The sequence below is a fragment of the Diceros bicornis genome, chromosome 39 (assembly GCF_020826845.1).
Source record: "Diceros bicornis minor isolate mBicDic1 chromosome 39, mDicBic1.mat.cur, whole genome shotgun sequence".
NCBI lineage: Eukaryota > Metazoa > Chordata > Mammalia > Perissodactyla > Rhinocerotidae > Diceros > Diceros bicornis.
In genome coordinates this window covers 25,304,991-25,319,934 of record NC_080778.1, presented here as the reverse complement: position 1 = coordinate 25,319,934, position 14,944 = coordinate 25,304,991, and the positions used below count along the sequence as shown (strand labels likewise).

General features: G+C 37.0%; 1 protein-coding gene across 1 annotated transcript in view; it reads right to left on the bottom strand.

Annotated features, from left to right (window-relative positions):
- GRM1 (glutamate metabotropic receptor 1) overlaps window positions 1–14,944 on the bottom strand; it is a 392,786-nt gene that overhangs the window by 37,424 nt on the left and 340,418 nt on the right. Inside the window, 2 exon segments of the mRNA XM_058534236.1 lie at window positions 202–1,132; window positions 13,111–13,237. Coding sequence (XP_058390219.1) covers window positions 202–1,132; window positions 13,111–13,237 — 1,058 coding nt within the window.

The following is a 14,944-nucleotide window of genomic DNA, read 5'->3' as shown; positions in this document are numbered from 1 at the left end:
AAGGAATGAAAACCAAGAAGATCTTTAAAATTACATTCCTACTGCAACAGAAAGTGAGATTTGAAGAAAAGAGAAAAGATTAGAAAGTGAAAAACATTGGAAAAATGGAAGAAGATGATTTAGACAAATAGAAGAAAATAGAAAGAACAGAAAGAATAAGAGAGAGAGAGAGAGGAGGCAAACCCGGGTTAGATAACTCACTTGGCATTCCCTGCCCCCGATTTCTTTCTTCGGAAAATGTTGAGGAAAGTGTTGGAGCGGCAGGGCAGCTTGCCATCACCAACGTGCATGCGGACGACGTCAGAGGTGGTGAAGGCACTGCGGACATTCCTCTCGGGCTTGGCAATGATGATGTACATCTTGGGAGTGAACATGCACCCCAGGGCCACCGTCACACTGAGGCTCACTGCAAAGCAAGTAGTGATGATCTTGTAGTTGCTCCCAAAGTAAATGGGCACAAAAGCCAGCCAGATGATGCAAGTGGTGTACATGGTGAAGGCGATGTATTTGGCCTCGTTGAAGTTGGCGGGCACGTTGCGGGTCTTGAAGGCATAGTAGGTACAGCTCATGATGAGGAGTCCATTGTAGCCCAGAGGGGCCACCACACCCAGGTTGCTGGTATTGCAGATAAGGTAGACTTCCTTGATACTTGGGTAGGACAGAATGGGCATGGGGGGCTCCATGATGATCAGGGTTATCACCAGGGTTAGCTGCACGCTAATCAGAATTGAGGCAATGATCACCTGGGCCCAGGCGCTCATGAACCTGGGCTTCCGGGTGCAGATCTTCTTCTTGCTGCCAGCTAGGATGCGTGCAATGCGGTTGGTTTTGGTCACTAAAGCAGAGTAGCACATGGCAGAGGAGAGGCCAACCAGGAGACGCTGGAGATAGCAGGACGTGGTGGTAGGCTTGGCGATGAGCGTGAAAGGGCACACATAACCGAGGAAGGTGCCAGCGAGGATAATGTAGCAGAGCTCCCGACTAGAGGATTTGACCACTGGTGTGTCTCGGTATAGCACAAAGATGAGGGTGACGAACAAGGTAACAAGGATGCCCAGGCAGGAAAAGGCAATGGCGATGATGGATTCTATATTGCTCCACTCAAGATAGCGGACAGGAATGGGTTGACAGCCTGTGATGAGAAAAATAGTTTTAGAATGAATCCAAGATTTCTATTGATCAATAACAACAATGCTTACTAGTTACCAGAGACATAGCTATATTTGCATCTTCCATGATTTATGTTATTTTAACGCTTTGAAAAAATGCCTCGCTGTTACACAAATAAAGATACACCATTGTCTTCTCTGGACAATCATAATCCCAGACCAAATCTTATCACAAGCCTAATGTGACATACTCGAACCTATGAAAATAATCTTTTCTTCCAACACCAGCATTATAAATGGATGCCGCTCTGTGGGTGGAATTTGGCTCTACACTTTCAGAAAAAGAAGGAGGTTAAAACTGTGTCCAGTGAAGGTTAAATGGTAACAATGTAACAGAATAAGCTAGTAAGAAACAAACTAACAAAATTTTTATTTTTATGTGGCTGTTGTCTAGAGGCAAGTCCAGCTCACGGACAAGTATTTTATTTATTTATTTATTTATTTACTTACTTTATTTATTTATTTATTTATTTATTGGTGAGGGAGATTAACCCTGAGCTAACATCTGTTGCAATCCTCCTCTTTTTGCTGAGGAAGACTGGCCCTGGGCTAACATCCATGCCCATCTTCCTCTACTTTATATGTGGGATACCGCCACAGCATGGCTTGATAAGCGGTGCATAGATCCACACCTGGGATCCAAAGCTGAGAACCCTGGGCTCCTGAAGTGGAGCATGCAAACTTAACCGCTATGCCACCAGGCCATCCCCCATAGACAAGTATTTTTTGGCCAGCAGAGTGTTGTAAACATAAATTTCATTCGAATTCTTTAAAAGAATCTGCAATGTCCTGTTTACCATGTTTTATATTACTCACCTTAAATATCACCCCTTTAGTTATGTATGATCTCTATGTGGCATCTGAGGGCCTTGAGTTAGCAACCTCTAATTGACAAACCAAAGAAGAATGGACTCTCCCCTCACTCATCTCTTGAAACGACACACAGGGCTGTGTTCCTAAATGTTTGGCTTATCTTTTCCCTTGAGTTGGGGAACAAAGTCTGTTTTGTATTTCAGAGAGAGAGACAATTTTGTTAGGTCCTGGAGACAACCCCTTCACAGGATTTTGTGTTTGGTCTGGGTCAGTATTTCCCAAATTGTGAGAATAAAAATATTTCCATAAGTTTAGGAAGAGATCCATTGTTGTGTAGCCATGGGAATAAGGAACCACCAGAACCTGTCTTTAACATGTTCAATCAACAGCTCCCCTCAGTAAACACAGTTTTTGCAAGTCACCCAATCAGGGTCAGCCATTGCTTCTGATAACCAACCAATCAGAAGCAGACTCACACTTAATGAATGAGTGTCAACCACCCACAAGCACACACTCCAGCCTGGTCATAGTGGCCTCTCTCTCGTGTGTCATATCAAGGTATCAACCTCTTCCTGGAAGAACTTCTGCTTCCTATGGAAAGTCACATTTTAATTCTAAATCTTCTCATTTCCTTGGTAAAGTTTAGAAAGGTGATTAGATAGATGATAGATAGATGTTTAGAATAACAATGACCCATACAAAGGACCTCTGATATGACACAATCAATAAATTAAAATATTTAAGAGGGGCCATAGACAAATCAGGAGGTAAAATACTAAATAGTCAATATTCAGCCCCTTTAATTGGGATACTGAGTTGCTATATAAAATTCAAATTGCAACGTAGTCTTTGTCAAGGCCTTTGTAACCTTCTGAAAGCTACTCTCTTTGCATTTCTCTTTTTTTCTGTGCAACTTTACCTAGTTTTGTAAATGAGCTATTCTGTGCTCAGAGTTTTCATTAGAAAAGATACAGTATTTTAAATTTTTAGAATACAAGTCAGATCTATGGAAGTTGAATTAAAACCCTGCTCTAGAGACAAATTATAATTAATGATTTTCCTAAACTTCAGGGATACAGGCAAAATATTTTCTGCAGACTTCATGATTTTTACTAGATACTCATTGTCCTGCACTATAGATATGTACCAATTAATTCAATTAATTGTTGGCCTCACAGAGGAAAGTGTTTAAAAGCCACAGATTAGAAAATAGAAGATTTAAATAACCCAGTGGTGTAAAATTTAAAAAAATAAAAATAGAAAATACATTACATAAGGCAATTTCAGAAGCTTTCTTTAATCAAGATTCAAATTTACATTTTAAATTTGAAATATTCAAAGTTATATTTATATTCAAAATTATAAACTAAATAAAGATGAAAGATAGACTTTAGAAAACCTTTAAACAATTCTGGGGTAAACTCAACAGGTGACACAAGGACTATATCTTCTTTTACTGTAAATAGGTTCAGACCTGAATTAGGGGAATCAAACAGAAAAAAAGAAGGTAATTGTAAAATTATCAACTTAGAAAATATCTGATACGTGACTGAATATTTCCAGATAGACTTAAAAAGTAAATAAACTAGAAATCAATATAATTACGAATCGTTAGGTAAAACAACTAAAAAGGCCTCTATTCTCTATGATTTGGGAGCCTATAGATAAAAATTCTATAGATACTTCAAACAGAAGTGGCATTTAAAAAGCCAATGTCCCATATTAGCTAAAACTCAGAGGGAAACTACCTAAAATCTGTCCAATGACAACTCCATGGGAGACACCGGCACCTAAGAACTCCCTGTCCTTCCTCTGAACTACCAACGGAAGCAATACCTCTTTCTTATTGATATAGATGCCTTTATGTCTACCAATAATCTCACTATTCATAGAACATCTGATACCTTGGTTTAATAAAACCACTCAAATAGTAAAAATCTTTAACAATCCTATGCCCCCAACCTATAGCTGGTACTTTGAGATTATTATTGAAAGAACACATTATTCTCTGTGACACAAAACCCACAAATTTAAAATGTAGGATTTGCTTCTAAGCAAGATATATTACAGTCCCTACACATGATCAAATTATAGCTGCTCTAGTCATGAAAATACCTACACTATGTATAATTTAGGAAATTATCCAAAAAATAGCTTTTGTCCCAGAATTCCTATGGACAAAAGATTCCACAGAAATAGGAAGATGGATTGGAACAGAGCACATAAGCATACAGATTATCATAGGTACCTAGATTATCATAAATTTTCCTTTTTTGTATAAATATGAAAGTGCTACACCATGATCTAGATGTATTAACTCAACAGCATAGCACATATCGACAAACCATTGCTCATTGTGGTAGGCAGCTTCTAAGATGGTCCCCAATGATTCCCCCTCCTGGGATTCATGTCCTTGTGTAATCCCCTCCCTTTGAGTATGAACAAGGGCTATGACTTGCTTCTTTTCTATAGAGTATAGCAGAGTTGATAAGATGTCCCTCTCAATATTAGGCTACGTAAGATAATGACTTTCATCTTGGTAGCAGACTCTTGCTGGCTCTGATGAAGCAACCTGCCATGTTGAGGTCCACAAGACAAGGAACTGAGAGCAGTCCCTACCCAATAACCAGCAAAACACTGAAGCCCTCAGTCTAACAATCTTTGAGGATTATATCCTGCCAATAACCACATAAGTGAGTTTGGAAGTGTACACTTTCAGGATCAAGCCTTCAGAATAGACCCCATCCTTAGCTGACACTTTGATTTTAGTCTTGTGAAAGATCATAAAGAAGAGGACCCAGTCAAACTGTGCCCATATTCCTGACTACAGAAACTGTGAGATAATAAATGTGTGTTGTTTTAAGCTACTAGATTTTGAAGTAATTTGTTACACAGCAATAGACAACTAATTCACCAATTAAAGACAACCTCTTAATTCAACAGCCACTGCTTGGTCTCCTTTCTTCAGGACAATAGCAGGCATAAACTAAATTCGTCACAACATCTTTAGGTTTTGTACAAGGTCTTTAAGTCTAATGCTACCATATGTAATAAACCCCTATTATTAACAGAAAATGTCCAACATTCTACTAGTTAATTAGCTAATTATGAATTGTTGTTACTTCTCCTTCCCATATGACTATCCACTGATGTAATACTCATAATACAGCAGCTCTATAAATATTAATCAATGGTGGAGAATCTCAGAATCGTGTTTATGTCATTCAAGAAGTGTCCCTACTCAGAAGAGAATTTTGACCACCCCAGTGCTAAATCTTGACTTAATATTGTTTTACTTATACTAAAAATAAAAAGGGAAAATACTAAGTGTAATAAACAAAAAGTAGTCCAACCAGTATTATAAAATGCAATACTTTACCACAATCTAAATTTTTTTAATAACTGAATTGCAGCCTTCTTGGTGGTATATCAAATTTTTAAAAGAAAAGAGCAGATGTATAAACTAATAGCTGTACTCTTTCAGAATAATTCACTTATTTAACATCGTATAGAAATATACATATATATATATATATATATTTTTTTTTTTGCTGAGGAAGATTCGCCCTGAGCTAACATCTTTTGCCTATCTTTCTCTTTTTGCTTGAGGAAGATTTGCCCTGAGTTGACATCTGTGCCAATTTTCCTCTATTTTGTATGTGGGTCACCACCACAGCATGAGTGACATGTGGTGTAAGTTCATGCCTGGGATCTGAACCCGTGAACCCAGGCCACCGAAGCGGAGCACACTGAACTTAACCACTAGGCCATGCAGCCAGCCCCAGAAATAACTTTTTTTAAAAAGTTTTCAGGCAGTCTTGCAAAAATAAACAATAATATTAACTTCTTGATATATTGATGTTATGTAAAATAATTGCTTCCACAAAGGTTGTGACTTGCAATAAGAAAGGTACTGTAAAAGCCATAGACACTATAAAAACAACTTAGAAATATAATAGAAATATAGAGATAATCATGCTAAACCGACTGCTCTGACTAAAAGTCCTTATACAAGAGTCTTATATAAAAATGCAGCAAATAATTTATTGTAATAACAAATCCATGGAGAAGTTCAAAGATTCAATTATAGATAAACAAAATCTGGCCAGAAAATAAATTCTTAAAAAAAAAAAATGCCAGAATGATTGTGTTGTAAGATCTGGGAAGATAATATCTGACAAAACCAGAATGGCTATCTGGTAGCACCACATAAAATATCCAACAGACACTGGATAAAATCTTGATAGAAAAAAGAGGAAAGAACTCATTCCAGTAGGTACACATTTTCCACAAAATAAAACACTACTGGGAAAATATTTTCAGGATAGAAGATGTGGCAAGTCCATGCTTCATTTGTAATTAAATTAATCTGGAAAAATTGTAAAGGTAAGGGCATTGACTGATACAATCGCAAAAGGACCCTTTGAGTAATTCCAAATGGACTGTATACTGTTGCCTGCCTCTGTGGTTTATGAATATGTACTAGTTTAAATAGTGTGTTTATTTCCTGGATGGGTTGAAGCATTCCCCTGTTGAAAAGCCACAATACTTACAATGGCTAAAATACAATTAGATTTTGTGGTTTTAGCTAGCACCTTCCAATTTACCAGTCTACTGATATGGGGACATCTACGCTTGAACATTTATTCATGCATTTAAATTATGCAAGGCTGTCTTCATTCTCAACTCTCTGGATAAATAAAAAGGAACCTTAATATTGCTTAAGGTTATACCCTTTAGTGATTTTAAACTGAGTTTCTGCAGAGAGCCTCCAGAAGCTGAAGGTCCATGGAAGCTGGCTGTTAACCCAAGACCCTTGGAGCAAGCTGATGACTACACAATGGTCTTCTGCACAAGGTCATCTTAAGAAGATTCTTGTATATGTCATACTCTCCTTTGTATACTCTCGCTTATTCATAGTTTATTCTGTACTGATTTAAAGCTATACAAATCTGAGTTTGTCTTTAATGTTCCCCTTACTAGTAATAAGTACTTGCCTAAGCCTAGGTTTTACTAGTAACAATCATTACTCTAACTCAATAATTCAAGTACATCAAGCTATTGTTAGGTACATTACACTAACTTTTCCAGTAACGATACTCTTGGTATCTGAAAAGATTTCACAAGTTCAGATATTTGAAAGGACTCAGAAGACTCACAGAACATACTCATAGCATGTTTTTATTTAAAGGCAAAAGGTATAGTACAGTAGAAAGACAGTACAGGCAAGCACCAAGGACCAAGAGATATCCAGGTACAAGCTCTCTAGGATACTTATTCCCAAAAGGGCATACTTCATCTGTGGATTGAGCTACCAAAATCTACACCATGAATACTGGCTTTGAGACAGCTCAAGGCAGAAGCTCCCAGTGAAGTCTTTTTATGACCCTCAAGTCGTGTAGCCAAATCAGTCTGTCTAATAAAATATGCCAGGTGAGAGGCTGGCTCTGTGGCATAGTGGTTAAATTTGGTGCGTTCTGCTTCGGCGGCTCAGATTCGGATCCTGGGCCTGGACCTATAACACTCATCAGCCATTCTGTGGCAGTGACCCACACATAAAAAATAGAGATGTTAGCTCAGGGATAATTTTCCTCAAGCAAAAAAAGAGGAGGACTGGCAACAGATGTTAGCTGAGGGCTGATCTTCCTCAGCCAAAAAAAAAAAAAATATATATATATATATATATGCGCCAGGTGAAAGGTAAACAAACTGGCTTTGGCTGTCACCAGTGAAGTTTCAAACTTTAAACTGCATATCATAAATCCCAGTCCCCTTAATGCAGCCAAGAGTCAAAGACAGATACTCAGGCAGCTTCATAGACAGTCATGGAGTTGTCCAAGACTAGACGTAAATTAAGTCTATCCTACACAGTGCACTATACACGAATGAAGGATTAAATTTAATCCTTATGCCACAAGGGGATATAAGTATTCTTGTGTTGTAACAGTAGCAGTTTGTCATACAACTCCTGAAACAATATACCTACAACTCATCTATGATTGTTTATCTCTGTGAAGATCCTAGATTTGCTTCCCTATGTGGAAACCAGGCTTTTCAATGCCAATCCAGGACCACCCAAAACAGAATCACCCGGGGATTGGGACTGATCATTTACATTTTGAATAAGCTTCTTAAAAGTTTTTTTTCCTTTTTCTTCTTTCCTTTCTTTTCTTCTTTTGTTTTTTTTAGACATCCTAAATTTGAGAAGCACTAGGTTTGATATCTTGAGGGAATTGGCTGTAATATCTATATCATCCATATATGTAATGTAATGTACATTTTTGTCTTGTTTTGAGGGTTAAAGAGAAGTGACCACCAGGTGTGTTTGGTATTCCAAGACTAGAAGAGAGGGGAGTTACCTTCGACCAGTGGTGAAGAGTGTCCTGAGGCGACCTGACCCCCAGCAGCCAAAAGGAAAAGACTTTCTAGGAGCTGTGCATACTATACCTAAAGCCTTGAGAACTTAAGGACCCAGGAGTGTCCATGGTTAGAGTCACCCCCGAGAATTCAGAGCCATCAGACAAGTCAGTTTCCTTCAAGTGATTACAAATTACTGAACAAAATCCAAGAGAAGTGGTAATAACTCTGATCTGAGCACCACAGGTTACTCCTAATTTTTTGAACCAAATATTAGTTACTTGTAAGACCCAAATGCATTGGAGGAGGATAAAATTTAATATTGAACTTCCTTCCAATTAAGAAAAGACAAATTTAATATGATCAAGAAATAAAGGGACACAATTATTCTACCCAAAGTGTCTTGGGACATTGAATAATGTTTACAATAATACTTCATGAGTACATAAGGCTTCATCGAAATTCTTTCTTTAACGTTATTACATTAATATCAATTACCTCCAAGGTGAAGTTCTACATATTATTCAATGTTCAACTCAAATGTCCCTTCCTTTGGCAAGGCTTTTCTCTTCTCAGGGAAAAATAATTGCTTTCTTCTCTGTGTTCACATGATATTTTGTACATACTCCTGTTATATGATTCATATTATAATTGACTGTTTACATGTCTAGTTTCATATGAAGCCCCTCCCCTAGGATATCAACCTTGTTTCATTCATCCATATGTCCCCAGTTTCTCAAAAAAATGCCGGGCACAAAGCAGGTGGTAGTGTATAATATAAAATTAAGTAAATGAATAGCCAGTATGAGAGGTCACAGCTACTGTTGGGATGGAGAAAAATAGTTAAAATTAGTTAATTTGTATAACTTAGTGTTTCTGATTTTTTTTTTTTTTTTTTGGTGAGGAAGATCAGCCTTGAGTTAACATCTGATACCAATCCTCCTCTTTTTGCCAAGGAAGATTAGCCCTGAGTTAATGTCTGCACCCATCTGCCTCTATTTTGTATATAAGATGCCGTCACAGCATGGCTTGATGAGCAGTGTGTAGGTCCGCACCCAGGATCCAAACCCGTGAACCCCAGGCTGCTGAAGTAGAGCACACTAATTGACTTCTTTTGTGTGTATGTGTGAGGAAGATTAGCCCTGAGCTAGCATCAGTTGCCAGTCCTCCTCTTTTTGCTGAGGAAGATTGGCCCTGGGCTAACATCCATGCCCATCCTCCTCTACTTTATATAGGATGCCGCCACAGCATGGCCTGACAGGCAGTGTGTTAGGTCCACACCCAGGATCCAAACCCATGAACCCCGGGCTTCCAAGCGGAATATAGAAACTCAACCACTACGCCACCAGGCCAGTGCACTAATTGACTTTTTAAAAGAGGTAAGTAGCATTGGATTTCATATAATTGGTCCATGAATTGTATATCATAGCAGAAGAGATTCCTGTTTATGCATCATAAGAAATAAAGTGTGAAATTTAAATGCTGAATTAAAATGTGCATTTTCGCAAGAAGAAAATATGAGAAACTTACTAACAGCTTCACAAAGCACTTCCTCTAAGAAATATACTACTTTTTCTTCATAGTCAAAAAACAACATATTCTAATGGAAATAAAAACTCACTTATAAACATGTTTTCATTCATTAATATTAGAGTCTTTGGAGCATATGTAGAAAGTATCCATCTCATAAAATGATTTTAAGTATACTTTAACAAACTCTACCTTCAGTAAAAAACATCATTTCCCAAAGAACTATTTCTCATTTTAACTAAGATTCAGTCTAAAAAAAAATCCACCCATGAAAACAAAACACCTACTTAAAGGCAATGCATTTACTCCTCTGAGCATTTCTGCTGATTTTTGGTATTCTGTGCCTGTGGGTTTTCTCTTTTCACAACTATGGCTACCATGGTAACAGCCAACAACACATTGCCATGTACTGCGCCCTTGCTCTGAGCCTGACATGGCACCAAGCAAGTGGCTAATGAAATCTCATTTTCCCTTCATGTATAAGACTGAAAGGGAGGGAAAAACAATAGGTGTCATTAAAACTAAGTATAAATTAGTATGAGAGATGTATATTCAGCAAGACCCTAACCATAAGATTTGCAAAATGATCTGGATATAGTGTTATTAGATAAAGGCAGTTTGAGCTGTTGCTCGGCTCAACTCATTTGAATGTCGAAGTGACTCTTACATATATGATTGATGATAGTAGACCAAATTCTTTAGAAATATGATTGCAGTAATAGTCATCTACTTATAGTCAAGGAGGATATTTGTAATACTTTACTAAGTCAAAGAGCCCTAATCAATGGAGGTGATCACGTGGCAGTGGGCAGACAACATACCCACAATGGAAGATCTCTAGGGAATAAAATATATGACTTCGAGTTCCATTACTATAACATTTTAGATCTTTTAAAAAAGTTTTTTGTATTTTAATGTTTTAAAACAGGATAGAAGTTCTTTTTCGTGTATGAGATAAGCCCCACATAAAATTAAAATGGAGCAGTAAGAAAAGATTGGGGAAGCCTCAAAAAACCGTAGACAAGAGAAAAACTCTTGTACCTCCAAGCCAGGACTTCTGATTTCTCAGATCAGCCTGAGAAAGAACCTGTTCCTAGTCAGCTGAGGTCTCAGTCAAATAGAGAGGACTAACTGTTAAGTCCCCCCCAGTTCACAAGCACGGTGGTGATCTAAGGGGACCTGCTTACTCAAGATAAAAAGCCCAGTAGGAAGCACACAGTGTGAAGGAGGATAAAGATGTGAAGAGAGAGGCAGCATGAGTGGGAGAGGAGGTTTGTGTCCAGAAAGAGGTTGGAAAAGTGTCTCTGAGCCAGTCCATTGCATGCAACCAGTAAATGACATAGTGAGAGATCATTAAACCCTCGGACAAAAATCCTAGATTCTCATAGCGGCTTCTCTGTTAACCAACTGCATTGACCTGGATGAACTTGAGTGAGTCCCTCCTTCTTTCTAATTCTCTCAATAGAACAAGCATATATCAGGCAGCTATTATGTTCAAGGCACCAGGCTATGAGCCAGAGAGTAACATTTCTCAAAAGATGAGATAGGGACTAAGTTTCAGAATCTGCTGGGTCCCATCTCAGAACTAGAGAGTGGGAATCTCTGCAGGTAGGTAATTCTTGGATAATTTTTAGGCATATTAAAGTTGAAAACCAGTTTCCAGCTAAAGAATAAAAAGATGAGTGAGATACAGTTTGTACCTTCCAAACTATTCTGATCTAATTTCCTTTTCTTTTAAAAACGCCTTTGTGCTAGGTGATTTCTAAAAACTTTCTGATACTCAGTTTAGTTTAATTTTTTTTTCTAACAGGATTAACATTTTACAAGGTACTCTCGCTTAATAAGTATAATTTTAATGATGTGACCTGGTTCTACTCTACACAGCCACTTTTGAAGTGCTTTGAATAAGATACACAATGTCTTAGTTTCATATTCTTATTTGGGGACAAGTCAAAAAGTAAACAACCATCAGGAATGTTACCCTCTCTGATGATTTTCAACACCACCAGGGAGGCGTAGGATCAGGAGTCAGAACTGGGTTCTGCTTCTAACCAGTTGTATGACTTTGGGCAAGCAAGTGTACCTCAGATTTCTCCTTCTAAAATGAGGAATTAGGTTACTCAGATGACAATGTTTCTATGGCTCTATTACTATTTAAATTTCTGAAAAATGTTGGTGAAACACTTCTCATGTGTGAGCTCGAACCAGGGTCTGTGGAAAACAAAATTCATATTTCCGAAAGTTGCTCTTAGGAAACTTAAAAACTCATATAATCCATCCATATGAGTCCCATTGATTTTACTAGTACATCATTCTTGCATTCATTTAGTCCTCTCCATTTCTGCTGCAGCTGCCCTAGTCCACACTCTTTGAAATTACTCTCTTGGACCAATGCAATAGCTTCCTAACTTCTGTTTTTAGTCTAGTCTCACTACCTTCCTCCATATTGCCACCCAGGGCATCTTTCCAAGACACAGATACCATGATGTTATTCACCACTTTAAACCCTCCTGTGCTTAAAGTCAAAGTATGAACACCTAGGAAAAGGTCCTACAGATGTTCTTTACTATCCACTGCCAGTGTACTCATCCAGACTCATTTCTCTCCACTTCTCTGCTACGCCCTAGTGTCTACCAACCAACCTCATATAGTTGTTCCATGGCTTTCCCCAAATGTACCATATGCTTTCCATGCTTTCACATTTCTTATGTTCTACTTTCTGTCTGGAATCTCTTTCATCTCCTTGTCTGCCTAACAAACTTTACAGCACTTTATAAATGTCTCTGTTATATTCAAAAGTATTTTACGTTATATTTTTTACGTGTTTCTTCCCTGATACATTTTAGGCACAATAAAGCTGGGGCTGTGTTTCATTTATCTTTGTACTTTTAGGGCCTGCACTAGTGCCTCACACATAGACGTTCAAGAAATGTTTGCAAATATAAATTAAGGTGACCAGAAATACCTTCAAATAAAATTTTAAAAATGAAAAACAGAAAACAACTGTTATACCAGAATACCCTTCTAACACACTTTTATTTAGATTTAAATGAACTTTCCTTTCAATAGAGATCATGGAAAACTTATAAGAGGTTTACGTGTACTCTTTGACATGAACATTACAAAGTTCACACTGTAAGTAAATATTGAAAAAGACGTGAGCTAATCGCTCACATTTTAAACACTGGCACCTTAGGAAGATCAATGGTCGGGGACAAGGATTGCAAGTGAGGAAGCCTACCTGTTAGATCTCTGTTGGGCCACCACCCCAAGTCACAAGCTTTGCAGGTGAACTCATCTTGCACATATTCATTCTCTTTGCAGCCCGTGCAAATCCAGCAGCAACTCACTTCTCCTTTCCGTATGACCTGTAACACAGGGATATCTCACATGCCGTAAAGATGATTTCTCCAGAAAGTCTTCTATTTCAAATGAGGCCTTGTTGTCATACTATGATTAAAAAAAAAGAGTAACTCTTCAAAAAATCCTATATGCCGAGGAACCTTACGTACCTGGGTGGAATATACCTGATGACCTTAGGGTTCAGATGTGAATTTCAATTCACTCCATGCTGGTTATGGAGGCTTTTCAATAATAATTTCTTTTATAAAGGGAGTTGGCTACATTATTTTTGCAGAGTTAAAGAATGAAACGGTTGAATTTTTTACTTATTTATAGTAATATGTATTAATTATTCTCAGAAAAGTAAAAATACATTTTTCTTCTCTGAAAGAGCAAGTAATGTTTAACCACAAAATTTTCTACATTAAAACTTGATAATTCATAAAAAACTGAAGAATTACGGAATTTTTGTTTTAGTTATCAAAGTCTGAGTAACTTTATGTACCTAAAAACAGAACGATGGCTAAGAAATAATCCTGTTTTTGGCCCTGTGACTTGCTCTGGTGAATTCAAAAAATCACACAAATTGTTGGAAGAGAAATTACTAGTCCAAAATTACTGAAGAATTCCTTATTATCTGAGCAGCTTAAACTTTCTTTCATTTTCAGTTTGTTTGGTAAGCACTTTTTCACTTACACGATACAAAAATAATCATCAAAACACAGTGTATTTAAAATGAGATTCTTGTAGACAGCACATAATTAGATTTTGCGTTCATCTCCAGTCTTACGATTTCTGCCTTTTATTGAAATGTTTGGTACATTTACATTTATTATAATTATTGGTGTGGTTTGATATGAGTCAATCATCTCTTTATTTTTTTTCTATCTGTCCCATCTGTTTTCTGTTTCCTTTTTCCTGTTATTTTTCCTTCTTTTGGATTAATGTGAATTTTTTTAGCATTCTAGTTTATCCCCAATAGTGGCATACTAGCTAAACCTCTTTGCTTTGCTTTAGTGGTTGCTGTAGTGTTGACAATATGTGCCATTAACTTACCACAGTCTACATTCAAATAAAATTATACAACTTCATGTACAATGTAAGACTCCTCCAGTAATATTCTTCCATTTCCTCCTCCCATCCTTTGGGTTATTGTTTTAATACATTTTAGTTACACATATTTTATAACCCCCCCAACAATGAATGATTTTTTTTGGCTTTAAATAATCATCTTTGAGATAAATTTTTGAAATAAGAAAAACTTTATTATATTTTATGTTTACTCACTCATTTATACTTTCTGGTGCTTTTAATTTCTTTGTATAGACCCAAATTTCTATCTGGTATAATTTTCTTCTGCCTGAAGAATTTTCTTTAACATTTACTGTAGTGCTGATCTGAGAATTATGACTTCTTCTCTCACCTTTTATTTGTATGAAAAGTCTTTATTTTGACTTAATTCTTGAAAAAATATTTTCATTTGGTATGCAAGTGCAAGACAGTTTTTTTCTTTCTTTCAGCACTTCATGACATTTCATTGGTTTTGGGAATAGAATTCTAGGTTGAAATTTTTTTTTCTTTCAACACTTTATAGACATCATTCTTTTCTTGCCTAACATGTGGTTTCTGATGAGAAGTCTGCTGTAATTCTCATTTTTTTCCCTCTGTATGCAACAGACCTTTTTACTGTGGCTGATATTAAGATATTTCTTTTTATCATTGGTTTTCAGCAA